This window comes from Coffea eugenioides, chromosome 8, assembly GCF_003713205.1.
Source record: "Coffea eugenioides isolate CCC68of chromosome 8, Ceug_1.0, whole genome shotgun sequence".
Classification (NCBI taxonomy): Eukaryota; Viridiplantae; Streptophyta; class Magnoliopsida; order Gentianales; family Rubiaceae; genus Coffea; species Coffea eugenioides.
In genome coordinates this window covers 44,842,612-44,866,765 of record NC_040042.1, presented here as the reverse complement: position 1 = coordinate 44,866,765, position 24,154 = coordinate 44,842,612, and the positions used below count along the sequence as shown (strand labels likewise).

At 37.4% G+C, this 24,154-nt stretch overlaps 4 protein-coding genes across 4 annotated transcripts; 2 read left to right on the top strand and 2 right to left on the bottom strand.

Moving 5' to 3' along the window:
* The first annotated feature begins 1,173 nt into the window (after positions 1-1,173).
* Positions 1,174-6,740, top strand: LOC113779539 (plant UBX domain-containing protein 8). Its single transcript, XM_027325133.1, has 11 exons — positions 1,174-1,349; positions 3,123-3,184; positions 3,412-3,997; positions 4,070-4,153; positions 4,226-4,350; positions 4,595-4,808; positions 4,910-5,125; positions 5,206-5,337; positions 5,766-5,909; positions 5,986-6,042; positions 6,265-6,740. The coding sequence occupies exons 1-11, from the start codon at positions 1,266-1,268 to the stop codon at positions 6,370-6,372; spliced, it is 1,812 nt and encodes a 603-aa protein (XP_027180934.1). The 5' UTR covers positions 1,174-1,265; the 3' UTR covers positions 6,373-6,740.
* A 2,512-nt stretch (positions 6,741-9,252) lies between these two features.
* Positions 9,253-12,505, top strand: LOC113779056 (scarecrow-like protein 28). The gene has a single exon (XM_027324473.1). It carries the CDS (start codon positions 10,039-10,041, stop codon positions 12,091-12,093), a length of 2,055 nt encoding a protein of 684 aa, XP_027180274.1. The 5' UTR covers positions 9,253-10,038; the 3' UTR covers positions 12,094-12,505.
* A 1,810-nt stretch (positions 12,506-14,315) lies between these two features.
* LOC113780884 (corytuberine synthase-like) lies at positions 14,316-15,124 on the bottom strand. Its single transcript, XM_027326665.1, has 2 exons — positions 14,765-15,124; positions 14,316-14,627 (listed from the first exon to the last, which is right to left on the bottom strand). Exons 1-2 carry the CDS (start codon positions 15,122-15,124, stop codon positions 14,316-14,318), a joined length of 672 nt encoding a protein of 223 aa, XP_027182466.1.
* A 1,839-nt stretch (positions 15,125-16,963) lies between these two features.
* Positions 16,964-19,130, bottom strand: LOC113780883 (probable (S)-N-methylcoclaurine 3'-hydroxylase isozyme 2). Its single transcript, XM_027326664.1, has 2 exons — positions 18,231-19,130; positions 16,964-17,708 (listed from the first exon to the last, which is right to left on the bottom strand). Exons 1-2 carry the CDS (start codon positions 19,128-19,130, stop codon positions 17,103-17,105), a joined length of 1,506 nt encoding a protein of 501 aa, XP_027182465.1. The 3' UTR covers positions 16,964-17,102.
* Positions 19,131-24,154: the final 5,024 nt, after the last annotated feature.

Sequence of the window (24,154 nt, the reverse complement as noted above, 5' to 3'; positions counted from 1 at the left end):
CCCAAGTTCGTTGTCCACACAAGTTTTTACAGACCATCTTGTGCGAACACGTGTAAGGTGAGTTGAATAATTATGGCCTTGTTTAACAAGCAAGTTTTTGGCCAAGTTTGTCAGTTACAAATTTTTTAAAAACTTTAATTACAGTAATTTCAAAAAAATGTTAAAAATTTTTAAATTATATACTTCAAAATATTCAAAAACTTTTTTTACAAGTTCTACAGTAAGTTACAGTAAAATTTTAAATAAATACTCAAAAAACCCACTTGCCAAACGAGGCCTATGTTGTTATTTGATTATTATTACACTTAATTTTATATAAAGATTAAATTTTAATTTTTTGGCTCTAGTTTGTTTTCATATATAGATTATTAAATTGACAAAGAAAAGGTAAAGTATAAAATCTACTTATGAGTAGGTTTCAATCATTTTCTTGCAAAATTTACACCAATTGAGAACAGCCATACAAGTGAGTGATAATGGGAGTAGCTGTTGCAAAATAATAATTAGATGTGAAATGCTAAACGAAAGTAATCGGCTTTTAGTTGTTGCCAAACCAAATAAAAGGATTTTACATTTTCTTGTTTCGGCTAGAGGCATCAAATCTAAGCAATTTTACTAGTTGTTATTGTCCATCAAAGGTGATTGCTATTTTTAAAGGAAACGTTTTCTGTAAATACATTTTGTGATCATTTTTTTTTTATTTTATGTATGTCAAATTATGACAATATATATATATATATATATAAACTTCACAAAAATAACAATCAAAACGAGAATCATGTTTCAGTGTAATTTCTTTACACTATCATATATGGATTACATGTGTACATAAGTCAAAAGAATATCATATAAATGGTGGTCTCTTTTTTTTTTTTTTTTGTCAAAAATATAAATGGTGGTCTCAAAGTTGTAATTCCACCATTCAATTCTAAAATATCGCCCCCTCCCCCCCTTCGCATCGACGAAGCAACTTATCCCCCAAGACATCCATTGATCTCTTTTTCTTGTCCCGTAAAGAATAGGAGAAGCGTGGAACGGTGGAAGCTTGGAATATTTTACAAGGGGTAGTGACTTTTCTCATATTTACAAAACTACCATCCACCGTACCAAGGGGACTCCTGCACTTATAAATATCCACTCAACACCAAAAATAAAAAATACAAAAAAAAAAGGTTTGCCTGCTCTTTTTTCCCTGTGTCCCTTTAATTTACTGGGCAGAACCTTCATTTTTATATCTATCTAATAACAAAATAATTTCAGAAAAAATGGCGAGACCTAATCAGGAAGCAATTGAGATGTTTATGAGCATCACCGGTGTTTACGAATCCATTGCAATTCAAAGGCTTGAGGTAAAAATTACTTCTTTTTGCATCTGATTTTTGCTTTACTGGTTTTAATTTTTGTTTTCTATTTTTTTTCGTTCTACTCGTTGTTTTTAAGTTGAATTTTGTTGATTTAATATTAATTCATTTTTTTACATTAATTAACAGATGATTAGGGTTTTAATCTCGCTAGTTTTTTGATAAAAATTGTAAATTTAACTAATGTGTTTTGATTGCAGTTGAAATTTGTAATTTTTCTGGAAATTTAACTTAAGTCGGATGTAATTAAGGTTGAGATACTTAATTTTGGTGCCTTAAGAAATTAAACGGGGATAAATGGGAGATTAAGTGGAATAGCTGAAAGAATGATTTGCAGTAATGACTAACTGGAAGCAAAGTATTAGCAGAAATCTTTAGTTATGAAGTTGCTGTTTGATTAAGGAGGAGTAGTTGGTACGTGTAAGGAACTGTTTCGTGGAGTATAAGTTCAGGGAATTTATTTGGGTAGCTGTGATTGGGTTCGATTACCGTGCTGAAATTACATTGTCAATGATTAATGTGTGTTTAGGGCTCCCCTCCCCTCCCCCCCGGGGGGGGGGGGCGGGTGTTTTGTTTTGTTTCTTTAGAGGTTCTTTGAACTTGTTTATAAAAGTCTAGAACTTGAGAAAAACAGAAATAGATGCGAGTTGGATTGATGATGAATTTGTTGTGTGTAGGCTTAAGGTTAACGTGCTTGCGCCGTATACTGGAGAAGAGTATCAAAATGTAACTAAAAATTTAGCTCCTTTCATGTCCAACTCTCAAATTGTACAATTTAAATGTGTACGCATCTTTTGTGTTTCAAAAGTGTGTGCAATGTTGCATGTATATGTAGGACTATAGCGAGTTACACCAGAATGATGGACGATGGACATTTAAGTACTTAAAATTCATGTCAAATTCTTGATGTACATGTGTCCATCTTTTAACTGTCGTATATAATTAGTATGTCATTATCTGCTGTTGTTTGATTTGTTTGTTCTTTTCGTGCCTTTTGCATGGGGATTGATGTGCTGGCCATATGCATACTTGTCTGATTATCTATATATGTCTTATGCTGCTATGAAGTTACTCTGAAGTCAGCATACTTATGTGCGTAGAATTGTCACCATTGCCTTGTAGTGTCATGTCATATACACGTGCTGTCTGATTATGTTTGTTTGTTACTTCATATGTTGGCCATTACTGTCTGGCCCGTCAATATTGGTTAGCTAATTAGGCCGTAGTTAATAGGCTATTATGTGTATATAGTCTATCGGTCCTTACTGTGAACTTGCCGGTCCATTTATTTTCAGTTGAGTTGTGATTGGTTGGTATTCTTGTAATTCTAGACACTTGCTCTCTGAGATGCCAAAATTGGACAAAGTTGTAATGAGCATCCTCTTGGGGCATCATTACGGAAAGTGGGTAAGTAGATGGTCACTTGTACGCGTTTCTAATTCTACCATAACAGAACAACAGATATGGTATAAGCTATTAATGCATGTTCATAAAACCGGTGTTTAAAGATGTCTGTCTTTACTAGCGTGAAAGTTATTGTCCTTCTTATCCTTGTCTCCCACTGTTATTTGTGTATCCTTGTTGTGTGGATTCTTGTGCTGTTGTGTGTGTGTCTGCTAGTTATACGGCACAACCCACATTGAGTTGTCTAGATGCCTGTGGTATCTGTCTGTGTACAATTTCAATCCCTGAATTTTTCTGCAATCACCACCTCCCCTCTTCTCTTACCGTTAACTTGACGGTTTTGTGTGTTACTCTCAGGAGCATGGGGGAGACCTTAATCAAGCTGTCAATGCACATTTTGCTGAAGGGGATAGGAACATGTTGGTGTTAATTTTCTCATTCTTCCCTTTTACTCCAGTCTTCCACCTGGTCCTCACCCTCACCTTCACCTTCACTCAAAACAAGTAAAACAAAACATGCATGGACTCAAGCAAAAGACATGAAATAAAGGAGAGAGGAATCAAAGAAAAGTCAAAAGGAGCAGGTGAAGTGAACATGTATTTTTACGAAAATCTCTACCTGAATTTGGTTCTATCTCTTTCTGCAGAACACATGAAACTCCTGTTGCTGCAATGGAGGACGATGTCATGGACATTGACGATGCAGCCCAAGTTGAACCCCAAAGACCTCCTTTCTCTCTGTTATCTTCCAACAGAAACTTGAATCCTTTCTCTCTTCTTGATCCTAACTTTAGGAGAAGTATACTGGATAGTGGTACTGATTTTACAAACCGAGATCCTTTTGTTTCCCATCCAAGAGAAGTGAGGGAGGTTCCAATAGAGGTTAAGGATGGGAATGGACAGTCTGGTCGTTCAGATAGTGCTCCAATTATAGAGGATGTTACTGAAACTGCACAAGCTCATGGCCCTGAAATTCGTGGCAATGTTATCCTTGATGAGGATGATGACAAAAATGTACCAACTGGTCCAGTTGAGAGAGCAACTGGGCATAATGTGGGAAGTGATAATACATTTGGTGGCTTCTCCCATGCTCCTGGTTCTAGGCCCACTGCTCCTGGCATTGATGACATGCCTGATTACAGCAATGATATAGAGGAAGAAATGATTAGAGCTGCCATTGAGGCTTCTAAGAGGGATGCCAAAATGTCAGACCATCAATCTCAAGTTCAGGATGTATGTCATCAAGTCTCTCTGACCTTCACTTGTTTTCAGTTTCAATGTTGACAGGTTTCTGTTTTGCTTCAGGTTTCAAGGGATTCCATGCCTCAACACCAGCAGTCTCACTTGGAGGATCCTGAACTTGCCCGTGCAATGTCATTGTCATTGAAGGTTTGCTCTTTTATGATGTACAAATTTTTGTAACTATAGTTTTTTCTTCTCATTGACATGAAGCTAATCCAGACAGCAGAGAGAGAGAAGGCATTACGCGAACTGGAAGGAGAAGTTGGAGTATCAGAAGTGGCAGGTCATACTCCATCTGCTGGTGTGGAGGATCATGCAAAATCATCGTCCCCTTCAAATGGGAGGTATAACCTTCAATTGTTGCTTTACATTGCAAACTGCTATCTTTATACTTCCTAAATTTGGATGTCTTCTTCCTCCTAACTGGAATATGTATGTGCATATGGTGTCTTGTGTGTTGGTTGGTTCTTTGTGTTGGACTTCCAAGCACCAGGGAAAGGGGGCTTGATTGCATGTTCTGAATGTTGATTCTTTACCTTTAAGGTTACATGTTTCAATTTTTAATTGAGAGTCTCAATGAGAATTTAGGTTGCATGTTGGCATTTCTTCTGTCCCACATGAAGAAGGCGAAGATATAGAAGAGGCACCACTGGTCAGGCACAGGGCCAGACATGCATCTATTGGATCTGCTGACACTGGCAGAGATGATGAAGAAGTTGATGTTAGCCCTCGATTAAGTCCCAGGAACCATGATAGCCTTAATGCTCCACGGGTCGACGGAAATGACTTCCCCTCTGATGAGGTATCTTGCATCTGTTTTCAAGTTCATATGGCTAAACATCTTATTAAGTACGTAAGCTAACTAGCATCATTGTGTCATTTTATTATTTACTGTCTCTCAAGTGGGGTGGCATCTCATCCGAGGAACATGATGAAGCCGTGATGCTTGAAGCTGCAATGTTTGGTGGAATTCCTGAAGGGAGTGGGTATCGTCTTCCATATGCACCTCATCATATGATGCAGAATGGTTTAAACAGGAGTATGGATCCTTATACCCAGCGGGTACCTCGTCCTCCATCACCATCCCTTACTGCTCAGCGGTTATTACGGGAACAACAGGTTTGATCTTTGAGTTTGAAGGTGCTTTTACATTTTCAATCTAAAATATTAATTACTGAATATATATGTATTCTGAGCAGGATGATGAGTACCTTGCTTCATTGCAAGCTGACAGAGAAAAGGAATTGAAGGCTAAGGAAGAAGCTGAAGCTGCTATTGCAGAAGAGAGGCGAAAGGAGGAGGAATTTCGTAAGAAACAGGAGGAAGAACAGGTATATGTTTATCTGACTCTTTCTTTATATGGGTCATCAAGCAACACAAGTTTGGTAAAAGGTGCTAATGGTAATTATCAAAGAACAAATTACATAATTTTTAAAATGCCTGATGCATCTGTGCACTCATGCCTTGACCTGATGCATGAAAATTTGTTTACCTGCTTCCACTCTTATGCTATAGTTTTTTTTCTTTGTGAGATGTTTGCTATAATTTTTCTCCTTGTGAGATGTTTAAGATCCTTAGGTTTTTGCTGATCATTGCTCTGTAGTGATGTCATTGAAATGTTTTTTCTTTGATCTAAAATATTCTTCTAGTTTTAGGTCTTGTGTTAGCTTCACTTTTTCGAATGGATATATATAGCTATACTGTTTACTGGGAACTGTAAAGGAGAGAGTTTTCTTATTGGTTTCTATTTGCTGACCAGGAAGTTGATAGACAACTAGCTGCAAAAGAAGCTTCTCTTCCCCAGGAACCACCATCCAATGATGAGAATGCTGTCACGCTTCTTGTGCGGATGCCTGATGGAAGCCGCAGGGGTCGACGGTTTCTTAAATCTGATAGATTACAGGTATACTTCAGTGGTCTAAACTTGTTGCTCTCTTTGTTGTAATGTGTTAACCTGTTTTCTTCCTTTTCCTTTGCAGTGCCTGTTTGACTTCATTGATATCAGCAGAGTGGTTAAACCTGGCAATTACAGATTGGTAAATCTCATTCCAGTGGTTCCTTGATTCTCTCTGGTGTTGCCTTATCTGCTGAATAAGTCGTATATATGACTAAATCAGATCTTCAAGGATGTTGCCAATGAAGGGCGTAGAATCTTTTGATTTGCCTGGTCTTTTTCTGCCAGGAAAAGCTAAACTAAAAAGGGTAACCAGCCATATTATATTATACAAGTTTTTAATGTGTTGTTATTGTATGTGCAGGTGAGACCATATCCTCGACAAGCTTTTAGTGACGGAGAGAGTGGCTTAACCTTAAATGAGCTTGGCTTAACAAGTAAACAAGAAGCCTTGTTTCTGGAGTTAATCTAGCTGGTTGATTTTGTAAAGTTGTGAAAAATTTATTTGAACCGAGAAGTATATTACCTGGTATTGAAGTTTATGGGTGGAGTGTTGGATCATTTGCTGGGTTGTGCTTTTGCGGATTAATGTTTGATCATGGAATTATTGGTTACATCGGCAGGATATACTATCATGTTGTTGGCTCAAACGGTGCTCGAAAACCCATTGGGGAGTAGTTAAAACCAAAATTTAGAACTTCCGAAATTTCATAGTAGTAGTATTTATAGAACAGTTTCTCATCAATGGTGGTGTGTTTGCTACATGCCTGGGATAGTGTCCCAGGATCCTATAATACTTATAACATGATGATTACCTGCAATAATCTGGATTCTTCTTTAGCCTCGAAATTGCTTCTTATCTTTGCCATATAAGTCCGTCTAGATCTCGAAACCCGTTGTTGATTTTGTTGTAGATATTTTTTGCAGCATGTTGGTAAAAGTAATACGGGGGGTTTGTCTGGTTATTTCGTAGCAGTTAAACAATGACCATTCTAGCACCTGCGATGAATTTGCGGGGCATCGGACTCTGATAATACTCCGTAGACTTGTTTCTTTTTAAGGCTGTATAAAAAAGTGACCCTTTTTATAATTATATTTGAAGGAAAAGCGTGTTAAGAGTTTTCATTAAAGGGTCAAAGTTCCCCTAAAAAACAGTTCTCCTTTTTCCCTTTTGAGGTGGTTATTCTCCATTATAGGAAGAAGAAGTTTCTGGCAACCGGAGTTGGAAGGTTGGTGTAACCGAGTGGGTAAAGATTGCTGCATCTTAGTACCATTACTCGGCTTCATTCCTTCGTCGTCTTCGTATGGACTTCAAACGGAAAGAGTGGGTTAAAAAAGAGGGCGGGGGAGTGGATTCCTGCTCGCAAAATCTTTGACAACGATGTTCTCTAACTTGCCGGGGTAGGAGTTACCTGCCTATTGCAAACTCTGCGTCAGTAATTTTTCATCATTCTCATGCTTACCTACGTAGCAAACTCAATCTTTACCATAACATACATGAAATGCAAAATTCTTCTTCAATTCACCTGGATTTGTTAAAGTTGCAGACATAGATAATATGCCAAGTGTTCATAGAGTTTATTGTAGGAAAAATATGACCAATCTGCAACGAGTTATACGGGCCTAATCAAAATAGTCCTATAGAAAAAGTTATATAGGTCCCTGTGTCCAATCTTCATACATATACTCAAAAAAACATATTCATATGGCCGACTGATTAGTCAAAAGAAAACTTTAAATGACAACACAACTTTGGTGCAGAAAGATGGATGAGAAACGAGAAAGATGTTTGCGTTTCTCTGCCCTGAAACAGTTCAAAGGACAGAGCATATATTATGCCTACCAAGCAGCTACCTTCGCACTGGACAATCAACAAAAAACGATAAAAGTAAAAAGGGACATCCTCATTCTGTCTTTTCATGACGAAGCCAATGAATGCGTGTTGCTGCGGAAATTACTGGGGCGCATCCCAGAAGGTCCCCGATTGCTGTCCTGTTGCTTATTATGTGGTGTACTGCCCACTAAGCTTGGAATGTTGTACTTTGATGGGTACTGGACACCAGATTGGACACAGACTTTACTGTCATTGGGTGCTGCCTTTTCACTTTGACTGGAAACACTTTTTTTTGATGACTTGGCACTCATTATATGATCCACGTGCGCCCCCGGTAGCTTAATCAGCATTCAGCACCCAAGAATCGAAAATATGCTTGCGTTTTTTTAAAAAAAAATTTCCAAATTGATCTTGGGTCAAATTATTTAATTAATTACATCTCGTGCTTATTAACAAGAAAAGGAAAAAAAAAAAAAAAGTGTCTCGTACTACTTTCTCATAGATTAATATGATTTCACTTTATATTGCATTATAACTATTCTAACGGATTTTGCAGGTACGTAATATTCTCGCCCCTTCTTACTCCTTTTCCACTCTTTTAAAACTTTTTTTTTATATATTAACTTAATAGATAAATACAACAATATGTGTACATCAAAAACTCCTAAAAGAAATATAATAGTTGTACCAAATTGCATCAATAGCCAACTATACATGTCCCAATTCCTAATAATGCAACCATGCAATGAATGTTTAGCATAATCGCAACAAATTACGTCTTGTGAATTGTATTTCAAATAGATTTTTGCGAAAAATCAGGCAAAATAATAACAGTCATGACAAGTTTTGTCTTATCAATTATATTTCAGATAAATTTCTTAAAAAAACTAAGACAAAATAACAACAATAAGATTCAAATTAGAAGTAAATTTTCATGTCAAAATTTGTTTTCATTTCATAATCAAGATATATGAAACTTTGACATATCAAAATTACCATTAGAAATGCTTTTCAAATTTTCTCTTTTTGGTTTAAGAGACAAGAAGAAAAAGGATGGGTTCTTGTCTCTTGGAAATTTCACAAAGGAAAGGGAAAAAAAAAAGGCAATATGATGATGATGTGAACTAACGGTCGAGTTGAACGGATATCAGCAGACACGCACGTGCATGGGACGTGATCAAATCTAACAAAAACACGCACACCCACGGTTCCGTACAACTATTCCAACTCCCTCCAACGGTCATATTTTACCGACAAGCTTACAACGGTCATATTTTTTTTTAAACCAATCTACACCGTTCGATTTTCATCCAACGGCCACAAAATACAATTCTCAAAACTTTTTCTCCGACGAACGCTTTTCAACAAGCCATCATTTTTTTTTATCCCGATGCTTAGGTAAAATCATCTGCCTAGTGACTACTGATGGTAAAGAAATAGCCAGGGGTGAGGATTGTCTCCATATATATAAAAACTCGGCCCTGTTTTAGTTTATGGCTTTTTGGGTTGTGGGGTTCTGAGAAGTGACAGTTTTATTGAATAATATGATGATCATTTTACTTGTTTTCTTGCATGTATGAGGGATTCTGGAGGAGGGGTTTTCTGGGTTTTTGTTTTCTTCTGGGTTTACATCAGTTTCAGCTAGCATGGAGTATTTGAATGTGTTAAAAGACGATCTGTGCTTCCCAGTTTGTGATTTTTTCAGCTGCTTGTATGTGCTAGGAGGTGTTTGCATTTGCATTGGTGGGTTGAGTATCGATCAGCATAAAAAGTACATTTCTTTCCAATGAGTTTGTTTTAGATTTTGTGGAATCCGATGGTCATTTGTTAGGTATATTGATTGATTATTTGTCTTTTAATTCTTTGATTCTTTCCGTTGAATTTTTCGAGTTTGCTGATTTTATTCTTTGTTGCACATATACTGTCATACATGTTTATTCATCATATAGGACACACAAACATTTATTGTAGAGATTTTCACTGATTCTGTTGTTATTTTGTTTTGGCATCGGATTCCTGTTTTTGTTTGTTTTTGATTTCTTGAAACTTCACACACTCACATTGTGTAGAGACGCATTATTCTGTTTCTCTTGATTTCTCTTCAAAAACAAATATTACTTGAACAAAGTTTATACCAATTGAAAAAGAATTTTATCCAAAGGTGTTTGTAAACTTCATCCTTTTAAATTTAAAACTTTTGAGAGGAATAGAGAGAAACATAGTGAAGTCAAGGGTGGAGGGTGAGTGGAGTTTAGGAAGAAAAAAAAGAAGAAATCAAGGAACATTGGAGGAAGGGTCTGAAGAATGTTGGCTGGGTGCTCTTCCACATTGTTGTCACCTAGGCATAGATTGAGGAGTGAAGCACCTGCACAGTTCCAAGCCTGTCATTTCCCTTCAATGAGCACACAAAGATTGGATTTGCCATGTAGTTTCACACGAAAAGATACACCGAGGAACCAAACCATCAGGCCTGTAGGCCTTTCTGTTGATAAGCCTATTGAAGCCAAGACCAGTAGCTGTTCCCTTAAGCAGAACATCAGGTTACCTCCTTCGGCTACGACTGCACAGACTGGAGCATATATTGAGGGTAGTAGGAAAGAGAACAGAAATGAGTTTTGGGAGAAAAACAAGAGCTTGAAGAGGTATGCAGAGCAAGGTCCTTTTGCTGGTGATGATGATGAGTCCTGTATGATTAGAGCTAAGAGGAAAAGGGGAAATGGGAAGTCCCAAGATTTTCCAGAGGAAGAAAAGAAGCTGACTTTAGGCCAATTGGGAAGTGGGAGTTTTTGGTTGCAACAACCGCCTTTTGATGTGCCTCGATCGGTTCCATTGATTGCAGGGCTTAGTTCACCACAAATTCCTCTCTCTCTTTCATATTCTGGAGATGAGGACCGTGTGTGTTTTGTGCCCAGCGACGTCATATCACCGCCTTTGCCTTTATCAAACAATCCTTGGGTGGAATCTGTTGTCACTCAAATTACAGACTTAGGTGACAAGAATGTGGAGACTGGTCAGGGTCCAGCAAAAGAGGCTTCTGCATCAAGTACTTCATCGGAGAGTCAAGGTTTGGTTCTGAGGCTAAACGAGAATCCCACAGAGCATGAGATTGGCAATGGCTCTAAACGGCCTAATACAAGTGAGATTGCTGAGGTTGTAGCAGGCCAAAATGACGATGACAACCACAGGGAACATGATGGTTTTGAGCTTGTCAGCTTACTAGTAGCTTGTGCTGATGCAATTGCCTCGAAGAACATTCTGGCCATTAACCATTTTATAGCCAGATTAGGGGAGCTCGCTTCTCCAAGGGGATCTCCTATAAGTCGCCTCACTGCTTACTTCACCGAGGCCTTGTCTCTGCGAGTTGCTAGGTTTTGGCCTCATATATTTCATATTTCACCACCTCGGGATCTTGATCGTGTTGATGATGATTGTGGTACTTCGTTGAGGCTTTTGAATCAGGTCAGTCCAATTCCAAGGTTTATACATTTTACATCAAATGAGATCCTGTTGAGAGCTTTTGAAGGAAAGGACAGGGTTCACATAATAGATTTTGACATCAAGCAAGGGCTTCAATGGCCTAGTCTGTTTCAGAGTTTGGCTTCTAGGACAAATCCTCCCAGCCATATAAGGATTACTGGTATAGGTGAATCCAAACAGGAGTTGATTGAAACGGGAGATAGGCTAGCTGGATTTGCTGAGGCATTAAATCTGCCTTTCGAGTTTCATCCAGTGGTTGATAGGTTAGAAGATGTGAGGCTCTGGATGCTTCATGTTAAGGAGAAAGAAAGTGTGGCCGTCAACTGCATCTTTCAGTTACACAAGATGCTTTATGATAGTACAGGTGGCGTTCTGAGGGATTTTTTGGGGCTAATTCGTAGCACAAACCCCACAGTTGTTCTTATGGGAGAGCAAGAAGCTGAGCACAATGGTCCTGGCTTTGAAACAAGGCTCACCAATTCGTTGAAGTATTATTCTGCCATTTTTGACTCTCTTGAAGAAAACATTGCAGCAGATAGTCCAATTAGGATGAAGATTGAGGAAATGTTCGCCCGTGAAATCAGGAACATCATTGCATGCGAAGGACAAGAAAGGTTTGAAAGGCATCAAGGTTTTGTGAAGTGGCAGAAGATGATGGAGCAGGGTGGTTTTCGATCATTAAACACTGGGGAGAGGGAATTACTGCAGAGTCGAATGCTGTTGAAGATGTATGGTTCTGAGAATTATAAGGTGGAAAAGCAGGGTGAGGATGGAGCAGCACTTACATTGAGTTGGTTAGATCAGCCTCTTTACACAATCTCAGCATGGTGGTCAATTGACGTTGCAGGCAGCTCATCATCGTTTTCTCAGAGAGTTGATTGATATCTTGCTGATTATTCTTCATACTCAACATAACTGTCATTTGTCACATACAGGACAGGATAGCCAATTCTTTGTAGGTAGAGGAGTTTGTCATTATTCTTTCATTCTTTATTGCAGATGAGAGTCAAGAGATACGCCTTCTGCTAGGCAAGAACCATTTTTATGATACAGGTCCTACAGCTTTGCAGTTACTAGGCAGATTTCTAGAATTCACCATATAGTCTTGCTATTACATTGCTGTTGATTCTTTGATTCTTTATGTAATCTGGAATTCTTTCTCAATACTGTAATTTGAGTCGTTTTCTTTTCTTTTTTTTTTTTCAAATTGCCAGGAGCATATATTCTTTGGCAATGCAGTAGTTGATCCTTACACTTGTCTGAAATAAAGTGATTTTCTTGGTATCTTATTCAAGAGTCTTACAGGACTATATTGTTATGAGTGATTGTTTTTACTTCTTTAAAGTAAAGAACAAGTTATACAATTGTGCAAAGCAGTACTGGAGCCAGAAACTTATGTTGCCAATGTTTAAATCAAAAGACAAACAGTCGCTTATCAATTGCATGAAATGATATTTGAGACAGAGTTCTTTGAAACTGCTGATTCTCACAAGTTGGAGTCCAAGTCATAGTTATACATGCGCATTGACAATCAAAACTGATGCAGTCGCTAGTCTAAGTTTGTACTGAGCCAACATTTCTATCATTCAGGGCAGAACACTAAAATGCTCGCTGACAAATATATCCTTTAGATATAATCAGAAACAAGGTCCCAGCCATAAAAGGAAGCTGCAGCATTCAACTTAGCTGAAACATTAACATCAAATCTAATTTGAAGTTTTTGGAGATTCTATTCTAAAATTAAAATTTTAGGTATGCAAGATGCTTGGTGACAAGCGTCTGTAAACACTGAAAATTTTGTCTTTCTGCTAAAAAAGAACATAAACTTTGCCAAATCAATCAAACGCTCATAGTTACATAGATATAGATACATGGATGGAGGAAGACAAAAAAGGCAATTCGTTATATTTATTAACAACTGAACTCAAACGCAGAGAGAGAGAGAGAGAGAGTCCAGGTCTCTGCTGCTCATTATCTTGCTTTAGGGATGACGATTAGTAATTGTTCCTTCTGCAATGTTGCATCAAAACTTAGCATTCATGTTCAGTTGCCTCGGATCAATTGAGGAAGAGACCAATCAAAGAATTGAACCAATGCTGCCAGGAGCAAGAAAATATGTGCTGCTGCAGCCATGAGTTGTCTATGGCAGATTCTCTTTGCAGTCCCAAAGGGTAGGAAGTCAAAAAAGAAAAACTAAGAAATCTCAGTTTTCTGAATTCTAATGGCTATCCCATACTGAAGGGTCTCATACTCTCATCTGATAGCCTAAACATTCACTACTACTTGAGCATTTTAGGGAATCGTGTAATCCATCGCCTGGAATGTTTCAGGAACTCGAGAAAGAATCAGAAATGGTTCAACTTTAATGTTTCTTTAACCCCAGCCTGAAGAAATAGCATCCGCATTTGATAGGATCTCTCAGCAGACCCTGATTTTGGGAAAGTCGTGAAGACCAACTATTCAATATAGACCAGCTCTTAATTGGTCTTGGTGCTTTACTTGAGAAAAGCTTATTTCTGCAAAGGTATGCAAGTTCTTCCATTCATCAACACATTCTTCCTTCAAATAGGCTTCAATCCCATAGTTGAACAGTTACGTTCAGCTTCAGTAAGTGGAAATAAATGAGGAAAAAATCATGCTGACAAAACCCCATCATGATACCGCATGATTTCCATTGCCAGATTTGCCAATGGAGATGATGATGCCACAATCATGTACTGAGTTCCTAGATTGGGTAACGTGTGAGGACCATGCTTTCAAGTAAATTTTGATGGAAGGACATTAGGCATTCCCCAGATGAAGAGGATAACCCAATTAGGTATTGGAGTCAGTCATGGTGGGAGCTTTGATGTTTTGATGCAGATTAAGATTTGAATTTTTAAGGATGAAAAATAGCAAGGGAAGAAAAATTAATGTCATGAAATGACTCCTTTCTACCTTAAAAACTGAACTATCAATAGAAGTAGTCAAGCAGCGGCTCAGCATTGTCAGATTATTTGCTTAAGGAGGCATTAAGAGAATTCAAAATCATTCCCTTAATAGTCCAAAGCAGAAGTTCGAAATCTTTCTGGTTTGAATTCTGGTTCATCCCATAATGAAGGGTCTCATCCAATAGCCCAAACATTAATTGATACTTGAGCATTTTTAGGTATTGTACGATGCGTTAATTGGCATGTTTGATGAGCATGGTGAGGAAGTAGCAATGGTGCAGGAGGATGCAAATGCAGAGCTTCTTTAACACAGGCCTCAAGATAAGGTAGCTGCTGCATTGGATGTGATTCTCTCAGAAAATTATGCTTGATTTCTCTTTGGAGCTCTTCATGAACTTGCTTCATCTTTTCTGGATTTTTTACAAGCTCAGCCATTTTCCATTGAATTGTAGAGGTACTGGTGTCTGTGACCGCCTGAAACAATTCCTACATTCCCTGATAAGCTAGTATCAGTATAGACTATAGACTAGGACTCTGTCGACATATGACATTGTGTAGGACTTGTATGGATGTCTTACTGGTGCAAATCAGAAACAATTGGTGGATTCGGTCCTTGGTGAAACCGTTCTTGAGCAGGTGGTGCTAGAAATCTTGCTGCTTTGATGTATCTCTACTTCTTTTCTCTTCGATAAGGGGCTCCCGGGGTGCGTGCATCGAATTTTGATGAGAAACTTTAACGTCTTTTTGTGAAGACCTTGAAGATCTAGTTTGCCTAAAAATGGATAGAAATCTGATACATTTTGAGCAGCAGACACTTCCATGGCTGTTGTTACAAGAGATTTGATACCACTCTCTATGCCCTCTTCTTCCAAACCAGCAAGATCTCTTGACAACAATATGTTGTGCAACATGTTAAAAATTGTTACAATGTTCACCTCGCCTTGGCTCACCAGCCGACCTTCCTTGGCCCTCAAAAAGTCCATAATCTTCTTTTCTCTCAAGCAGCCTTGTGAATCTAGTGCTTTACCTGAAAAGAGCTCAGATTGGCACAGGGTACGCAAGTACTTCCATCCGTCATTGCATTCTTCTGCCCATCCAATTGATGAACAATTGAGTTCTGCTGTAGCAGATGCACCACCTGAGGAACATATCTTGCTGATAAAATCCGATCACGAGTCTTAAGAATTTCTGTTGCAGCTGAGGGTGATGATCCAACTATCACATGCTGAGTTCCTAGTCTAAGTGATATTATAGGACCATATGGCTGAGCAAAGTTTGATCGAGCGACATGAGATAATATTCCCATGTGAAGAATGTTGCCTAAGATTGGCCATGGTGTTGGCCCTGGTGGAATTGGCAAGGTCTTTGATGCCAAAGAATGTTTCAGTTGCTTAAAGATGAAAAAGAGTACAAGTAAGAGGAAGACTGGGAACAAGAGATAATTACCTCCTGTTGCAAAAAGCTGAGCCATGACTTGCATCAACTGAAGACTTTTTGCTATAGTGTTTGTAAAATAGATTCACCAAGTCTGGTGTATATATTCTGCAGCTGGCGGACCTGCTACTCTCTTAGCTGCCACTAAATGACGCCTACCAGCCTACGGCATAATATGCACTGCAGAGGTAATTGCTAAGCAGTCATATCCTGAATGATTGGACTCCACTTGGCAGTTGATGCAAATTTACAAATGCCAGACATAATGAAAATGCCATACAATGTATCCCTTGCAGGGCTTTTGAGTTTTGGAACTCGGTTGCGCTCCTCCAATTTAAAGATTTTCTTGTCTTGAAAAAGGCTAAGGTGGATCGATATGGACAAGCAAGTTCTTGCATAATGAAAAAGTTCAATTTTTTACGTTTTTAGTAGAAATATGCAATTGAGAAGATACCATTGCATTTGTGGACAATGTTGCAAGCATCAAAAAGTGGATAGTGAAATGGAGTCGCAATCTTACCTCTCCATGCACTAGTAAACCTCTTTTGCAAATCAACGAGAGATAACTGTTCTATGCCGCCTGTATTTTCAACTTAAAATATGATAAACAAATTCATGATTCTATGCATAAATTGACAAAATGGGAACGAAAACGTATTTAAGGAATTATATGGAAAAGTTCTCCAAAAAAACTTATCAGTATCAACTCCAAAACACCCATTAATTCTCTAATGTTTTTCTCATGCAAAGTCAGAATCTCGACCAAAAAGTGTATAGTTCACTGTTTCTCAATAAATCTCTTCATCTAGAATGTTAAGCTCTTTAAACTATTCGTTTCTTCCATTTTTTGTCTTTTCAACTTAAGATTCGTAATCAAGAGAAAAGTCTGTTCTCTTTTTTTTTTTCCTTCCATTCTAGGCCTAAATGAGCCCAATTTATTCAATATCGTTTGGACAAAATTCTTGTCGTTCTTCTTTTTTAAAAAAAAAAAAAAAATTTCTTGTCATTCGTTTTGTTTATGGAATGTTACTCTGTTTCTTGCCGTTCATTTTCTTTATGCACCGTTACCTTTTTTGACATAATTCTTGCCATTCATTTGCTTTATGGACTACTACTCTATTTGGAAAAAAAAAAAAAAAATCTTTTGCCTTTTCTGATTGAGATGGATATAAGATAAATTGACAAAATGACGTACTATTTCTTTTGTGTTCTTGGTTTCAGATTTCACATTTTTAAGCATTTCAAAACAGGTTTCTCATCCATTCTGTTGGCAGGCTCATGCGCCGCCCCATGCACGTTGCAGTTTAAATATCATCAAAGTTTTGTCGAGGAAATTATTACAAACTAAAAGTTTCTTGATCTCAGTAACTTGACATAATTTTTGCAGAATACGATCTATTCCAATGCAGGTTGACATAATAAAGCACGAAGAGAAACAATTACGAACGAAACAACAAGAGCCACAATGCATGAAGAGATTTTCTTCAATTCAGGAAGCAAAAAGAGATGATGCAGAATCTTGATTGATCATGATCTTGCTTTAGGGATGAGAAGCAATGGTTGTTCCTTCTCCAATGTCACACCAAACTTTTCATTCATATCTAATTGCTGAGGATCTTTTCCTTCGGGAAGTGACCAATCAAAGCAGTGGATCAGCGACGCAAGAACCAAAGGAACATGCCTAGCAGCCATGGGCAGGCCAGGGCAGATTCTTCTTCCACTCCCAAACGGTAAGAGCTCAAAATCATTCCCTTTATAATCCAAACTACAACTCAGAAATCTCTCAGGTTTAAACTTCAATGGTTCATCCCAAATTCCAGGGTCTCGTCCAATGGCCCAAACATTCACTAAAACTTGAGCATTTTTAGGAATAGTGTAATTCATGACTTGACATGCTTCAGGGGCACGGTGTGGAAGTAGCAAAGGGGCAGGAGGGTGCAGCCTGAAGGTCTCCTTAATGCAGGCCTTCAGATATGGTAGTTGCATTAGATGAGACTCTTTTGGCAAATCTTGATTGATTTCTCTTCCAAGCTCTTCACGCACTTTCATCATAGACTCTGGATTCTTCACTAGTTCTGCCATTGCCCATTCAATTGTTGAAGTACTAGTGTCTGTCCCAGCAGTGAACAATTCCTAGTACACCAAAATTATAATGTATTACTGCATTTGCAATTGAATGGGAATCTCTGGCTGTTGTAAACAATGAGAAATTCATTATTTATACACCAACAGCTCAACAGCTTGAAGTGTTGCGTGATCTTTTTAAAAGACAGCTCTAGTTGCAGATTCAACTCTAAATTTATTCATCATATTATGCAGACAAAACTCCAGGGACAAATTTCATATATCTTAAGACCTATTCAAGTAAATAAAAACTACTGCATCATTACTGAATATAAAGTTTAATCCCATATATAAGCTTTAGCTAATATCTATGTCCGTGTTAGTCCTAAGATGATAGTATGAAAGAGCAAGGATTCGATAATTAACCAATCTAGAGAGATATGATAGCTGGATTAGGCAAACCCGGAGAGATATATGAATCAAGGTAGCCAAGTAGGCCATGCTTGAAGAACATGAAGAAATTTTGTGGATTCTTGATCTAGTGATAGAGTGAGTGTGCATTTGCATTAGAGAGAGAGAGAGAGAGAGGACCATGAGTAATTGGTGAATTCGTTCATTTGTAAAATTATTCTGAAGCAAGGTGTCCAGAAAGTCTTCTTGGCTCAAAGTCAAAGGGGCACCCTGTCGCCTCCTCTCTTCAATGATAGGTTCCCAAGCAGCACGAATCTTGATTCCCAGATTAGTTGACTTCTTCCGGAGACCCTGAAGATCAAGCTTGCACAATAGTGGATAAAAATCTGATACATTTGGGGCAGTGGCCACCTCCATGACTGTTCTCACTAGACTTTTCATCCCCTCACCAGCACTTTCTTCTTCCAAGCCGATAAGATCTCTTGACACCATTACATTGCTCAACATGTTGAAGATCGTCGCAAATACTAGCTCTCCGATATCCACAACTTGACCTTCCTTCTTAGCCCTTAAATGCTCGACCATGTCCGAGATCTTTTTCTCTCTTAAGCATGATTGATTATCCAATGCTCTAACTGAGAAAAGCTCGGTTCTGCACAGTGTCCTCAAGTACTTCCATCCATCATTGCATACTTCAGTCCATCCGATCGATGAACGGTTGAGTTCTTCCTGTCTAGCAGGAACTACCTTGGGAACATATCGCGCGGACAGACTCCGATCATGAGTTTTCAGGATTTCAATCGCAGCTGCAGGGGATGATCCCACGACCGTGTATTGAGTGCCTAACTTGAGACATATCAGTGGACCATAAGTTTGAGCAAAATTGCAGAGTGTGACATGAGGTAATCTTCCCATATGAGGGATATTGCCCAAGACAGGCCATGGAGTTGGCCCTGGTGGAATTGGCGGAGACTTTGTTGCAAAAGGATATTTCCATTGCTTGAAGATGAGATAGAGTAATGGTAAGAGGAAGATTGGAAGCAATAGATAGTTTGCTTCTATGTCTGGAAACTGAGCCATGGCTTCCATCAAAAGAAATTAAATGTTCCTTAAATTTGTGCACGGGATGAAGTATGGAGCAGTGCTGACGGACTAAAAAATGGCATTTCTTTAGTCTTTGGAGCCCTGGCGTTATTTAGATAATGTAACCTACACCTTCACCTACACGCATGTTAGATTATTCGGTTTCTAAATCATTAATTAATCTGATGGTTTTCAATGCAATGCTAGTTTATTCTATCATAGCAAATTAAGCATCTCCACTGGACTTGACAATGATATGTTTTGACATTTACGTTGCTTGTTCGGTTCATCCTGTCTTGGTTACGATTCTTTCGATAGTTAATTCTGAATTTTGATTTCAAAATGCCTTCGTACCCAGCAGCAGGTGCTTTAAATATCGGTGGCTTTGACTTTAGGTACTATTTCTTTTCTTCTCTTCTGCAATCAAACCAATGAGAAAGAGTACTATTCTTTGCCGCGCCTGATCTGAGCCTCTTATTTGACACCAATGGAAATAGTAGTCGTGTTAGGTTAGTGAAGGTTTAAAGTAGTTGGTTGTTTGGCCCTTCGTCATCATCGTGCATTCGATATAGTATTCTGGCCTCTGCCGTTGTGGTTCTTGTAGTTGGCCTTTCATTCTCATATATATATGTTATCGTCTTATGAATTACCAAGAGCTTGTGGCAGAATCCTCCTGGCGGTGGAATCTCCACTAAGTACTAGTCTCCTGCTCAGAATCACACTAGGCAGCTCTGGCATTTCATGATGATTAGTAAGTTGATGCAAGAGGGTGAGCTGTTTGATAATTTTATCCCGCAGTTAAATTTAATGGATTTAGATTTTAATATAGTCAGAAAACTCTTATCACTTTAATATATTCAGACGTATTTAATAATAAAAAATAGAATATTTTTAATTAATTAATTAAGTGGCTATGAATTATTTAGGCAAAACTTAATAAAAATAATTAATCATAAAAATCACTTTGATCTTTTTGAATTCATTTCTCTACTTTGAATAGCAAATCTAAACTTATAATCGTTATATTTGTTTAAATAACTTACAATATGTAAAACAAAATTGAAATCAACTAAAAATAACTAAATCATCATTTTATCTAAATATTATGATTTTTAAGTTTTCAAATTATAATAGATATGCATATATTATTGATGTGAACCTATAATGTATATAGCAAATCTAAACTCACAACCATCATATTTATTTTTATTTTTTGGTAAATAACTTACGATATGTAAAAAGTTCCAAGTAAACTAAAAATAATCAAATAATCATTTTATCATACAAACTATATGATATATGGATACATTATTGATATGTAGTTATAATGTGTGTGTACATATGTAGAAAATTATATATAGATATTTATTCTTGTGAACTTTATATTGGTACTAGAGATGGGGCGAGAGCATCCTCCCATGTCCCTCGCCCCATTTATAACGGGGGAAGAAAAATTCCTCCCACTCCACCACCAAATAAAGAAAATAAAGAAAGGGGTTCGTTCTAGAAAACCCCCCAATAAAAAGATCTACTCCTTACTCAAGTTCCTAGTAAAGACCAAGCAAGATTTCTTCATGGATTACATTTTTCGTTTATTTCGATTTTCTTAATTCTTTATTCAATATCTGATTCAATAAATGAAGAGGCGTAAAATTCTTGAGTAGTCTACTTCCCTTTGAATGCTGAATACCTTAATTATTAAGAATTAAGGGAGTACCTTGTAATTCATAAGAGATTTACTTGTCTATGTACTGTTCCATTTGATCTTTTAGGCCCCGACTTCACCTCGACGGTTATGCCACGATGCCCCTAAAGACTCCTCTCGTAGATCAGATGCACGCAGCCATCCACCCTTATTGGATTAGGTGTTTTTGAGATATATTTTAAAAATTGTACTATATTATTGTATATGAAAAAATTTTACTGTAGTCGTTTATTAGGGTGTTTTTAAAAATTTTAAAATTTTTTAATTTAAAAAAAAAAAAACCACCCATCACCACCTACCACCACCCTCCTCCTGCCTCCTCCCTCTTCCTCCACTCCCCTCCTTCATTCTCCCTCCTCCTCCCCTTCCCTGCCCCTTGCCAGAGCCCCCTCCCCCTCCCCCTCCCCCGATTGTTTGCAACTAAATGGATGACGAAACTGAAATGAACAAAAAGATTTCGAAGTTGGCCCATGTTTTTATTATAAAGTCCAACCCATCCCATGTGAACTTTGTTTGGGAAAAACTTGGGACTTGCAACCCCAGTTTGCCAGTAGGCCCATTTTATCTTACATGTCACCCAATTCAAGTCATCGTGCTTAAGCCATCAATAAACACTCAATACTCACCAGGACTCAACTGTAACATTAACCAAAATCCTTGTTTGACTCCATCCAATATCAAGAATCAATACCCATAAAAGCATATCTATATTAGCTCAGGGGTTAACCTGCATGTTAATTAAGAAGCTTAAAGACCCTCTACTTGATCATTGTCCAATGTTGAAGCAATTGTCTCGTGCATGTTTTGTTCATCATCTGCGTTCTGTTTCCATCTTTTCCTTTTCTCTTTACCAAAAATCACTTGTAATTGACACATTTAACTTTGCACTCGACTAATTTTTCCAATTTGATTAGACTAAATTGGGTAAATGGTAGTCAAAAACTTGCCTGCCCTTTCTTAACTTTTAACCTGTCCATGGAAGAAGCTAAAAGGGTTCATAAATATCTCATTTTCCAAATATTTTTGTCTACATATACAAACCCGCTTTCCAGTTCTTGTCATTGTTATGATATCAACCTCAATATGGGCTCACGAAGTTTGTGCTCTTGAAAGGTACAACATCTTACATCGACTGATTAACAGCTTATAAGTTTTTGTCAGAGATTACGTATCAGAGTGCATTTCTCATAGCTGATATTGCGACGTTTATATCTGCAAGAATGAGTTGCTGCTTCCCCGCGGTGACTGGTGAGTTGTCACCATATTTCTATTAGATATTTTCTGATGCCTTCTCGAAGAATGATTTTCGAAGTTCAACCCTGTAAGATAACGATCTGTCACGAATTCTGATTTTGCATGGACCACAATCTTGTAGTATTTCATTTCTTCTACGTGATTAATACTAAGATTATATGATCAAGTATGCATTTTAATTGTTAGATGAAAGAGCAAGGACAGGGACAAGAATATTTCATTACTCACCTCGAATGAAATTTAAAAAAAAAAAAAAAAAACAGTAAATGTTGGACATCATTTTCCGTGCTGAAAACTATTTGAGTCAGATTTGTTTACTGTCACTGCAGCCATTACAACATTTAGATAATAAATATTACTCGAGTGGTGAATCATTAGCTAATATGATGTTCTTAATGTAGTGTATATAGATTCTTGTAGCTTATCTTAACAAAGAATCTCCATTAGAGTTAATACTACTGATATATTTTTGGCACTTACCATTTGTGCTAACAACTACTTGTTTGATGGTTTTCAATGCAGTGATAGATTCCAATATCTTACTTTAACAAAGCATCTCCATCAGAGTTGACACTTGATAGTTCATACTACTACTTCCTTCCCAATAAGTTTGACGCTCTTCGGAAACCGTGTTTTTTTTTTTTTTATATCAACAGTCACTTAATTTTGCTTGGTTTTCTTTCATATCCCTATTTGTAACCAGTTTACGATGAAAGAATGAATGCAATTGTGGGCTCTTAATTGCTTTGGTAATCTATTGATAACCATTTGAAGTTTACGTAGCTTCAAGCTCTAGAGTTATCATAGTTTCGTGCAAAAGACGCTCCGCTATTTTAACAATCTTGGTAAAGATGGGATGTATCATTTGAGACCCACAATAAATATTAAAACCTCTTCTGACCATGTGAACAAAGGGCAATGCTTGGAAAGAAACTAAATTTATTTATCCATTTTTAGTAAGAGACATAATTTTGGGACGGATCGAAAAGAAAAGTATGATACTTTTTAATAGGACGGAGGGAGTAATGTTTTCTGACATTTACCGCTTGTGCTGACAGCTTTACTGGTACAAGGTGTGGACAACCTTAATTGTCCGATATATCTTGTCTTTCTTATGACTGGATTCATCTATAATACACTATGACAAAAATTTAAGTTTTGGTGACTTAATAGATTGCTACGAGTTAGGAAAAAATTTTCTTTTTATGATATAAAACTAGTGATAGTATGTAAGGTTTTAAGTCACAAAAAATTATAGTCTTGATTTACAATTAATAGTATAGCATTTATTTGTGAGTCACAATTGATCTTCTTATTATTCGGTCAGTGATCCTTATTTGCAAATCATAAGGAGATCACAAATCTGTTTGTGACTTGTATCATACTTTTTATGACAAATTTCATTAGTCACAATAACCAGCTTTTCCTTGTAGAAGGTGCTTTTTATAGTTTATGCATCGGTGGCTAAAATTTTCGGTAATTCTTTTCTCCTGCAAACCTATGAGAAAGATTATTCTCTACCGTTTCTTCTGAAGAAGTCTTTGTTCTCTAAGTTGAAAGTTGAAACCTCAATATTTTGGGTTTGGGTAAATTTTTCAATTGCTTGCTCACGCTTTATAAATTTTACTGTCATTTATGTACATGGAAGAAGCTAAAAGGGTTCATAAATATATCATTTTCCAATCATTTATATTACATAAATTCCCTTTCCAAAAGCACACTTTTGCAGCATCTTTTCTAACTGAACAATTTTATTTTTCTCCTTGTTGTTGCTAGTAGGCTGGTTATTGACCATTTGAAACGGATTCATTCAGTTTTTCTCCTATTGTGTTTTTCTTGTGTTTCTACTATTGTGCTTTTTTTTTTTTTAATATAGGGACTTCTAAATTGCTAGGAGCTTGTGGTGGATTCCCTAAACCTTGCCCTGGATACTGAATCTCCTGTCCACAATCACACTTAACAACTCTGCATTTGAATAGGTTATGTGCGCCCCTCATGGGTAGCTCGGTTGGTCACGGGTGTATTGGATGTTGTCAAGAGACAAAAGAATATTCCATTGTGA

Excerpts from the sequence above, each read along its gene's own strand:
- LOC113779539 (XM_027325133.1), top strand. The coding sequence starts at position 1,266 with ATGGCGAGACCTAATCAGGAAGCAATTGAGATGTTTATGAGCATCACC. Across the intron at positions 3,185-3,411 it reads GCTGAAGGGGATAGGAACAT|AACACATGAAACTCCTGTTG; the intron begins GTTGGTGTTAAT and ends CTCTTTCTGCAG. Across the intron at positions 4,351-4,594 it reads TCGTCCCCTTCAAATGGGAG|GTTGCATGTTGGCATTTCTT; the intron begins GTATAACCTTCA and ends ATGAGAATTTAG.
- LOC113779056 (XM_027324473.1), top strand. The coding sequence starts at position 10,039 with ATGTTGGCTGGGTGCTCTTCCACATTGTTGTCACCTAGGCATAGATTG.
- LOC113780884 (XM_027326665.1), bottom strand. The coding sequence starts at position 15,124 with ATGGACTTTTTGAGGGCCAAGGAAGGTCGGCTGGTGAGCCAAGGCGAG. Across the intron at positions 14,628-14,764 it reads GCACCACCTGCTCAAGAACG|GAATTGTTTCAGGCGGTCAC; the intron begins GTTTCACCAAGG and ends CAGGGAATGTAG.
- LOC113780883 (XM_027326664.1), bottom strand. The coding sequence starts at position 19,130 with ATGGCTCAGTTTCCAGACATAGAAGCAAACTATCTATTGCTTCCAATC. Across the intron at positions 17,709-18,230 it reads GAATTCACCAATTACTCATG|GAATTGTTCACTGCTGGGAC; the intron begins GTCCTCTCTCTC and ends TTGGTGTACTAG.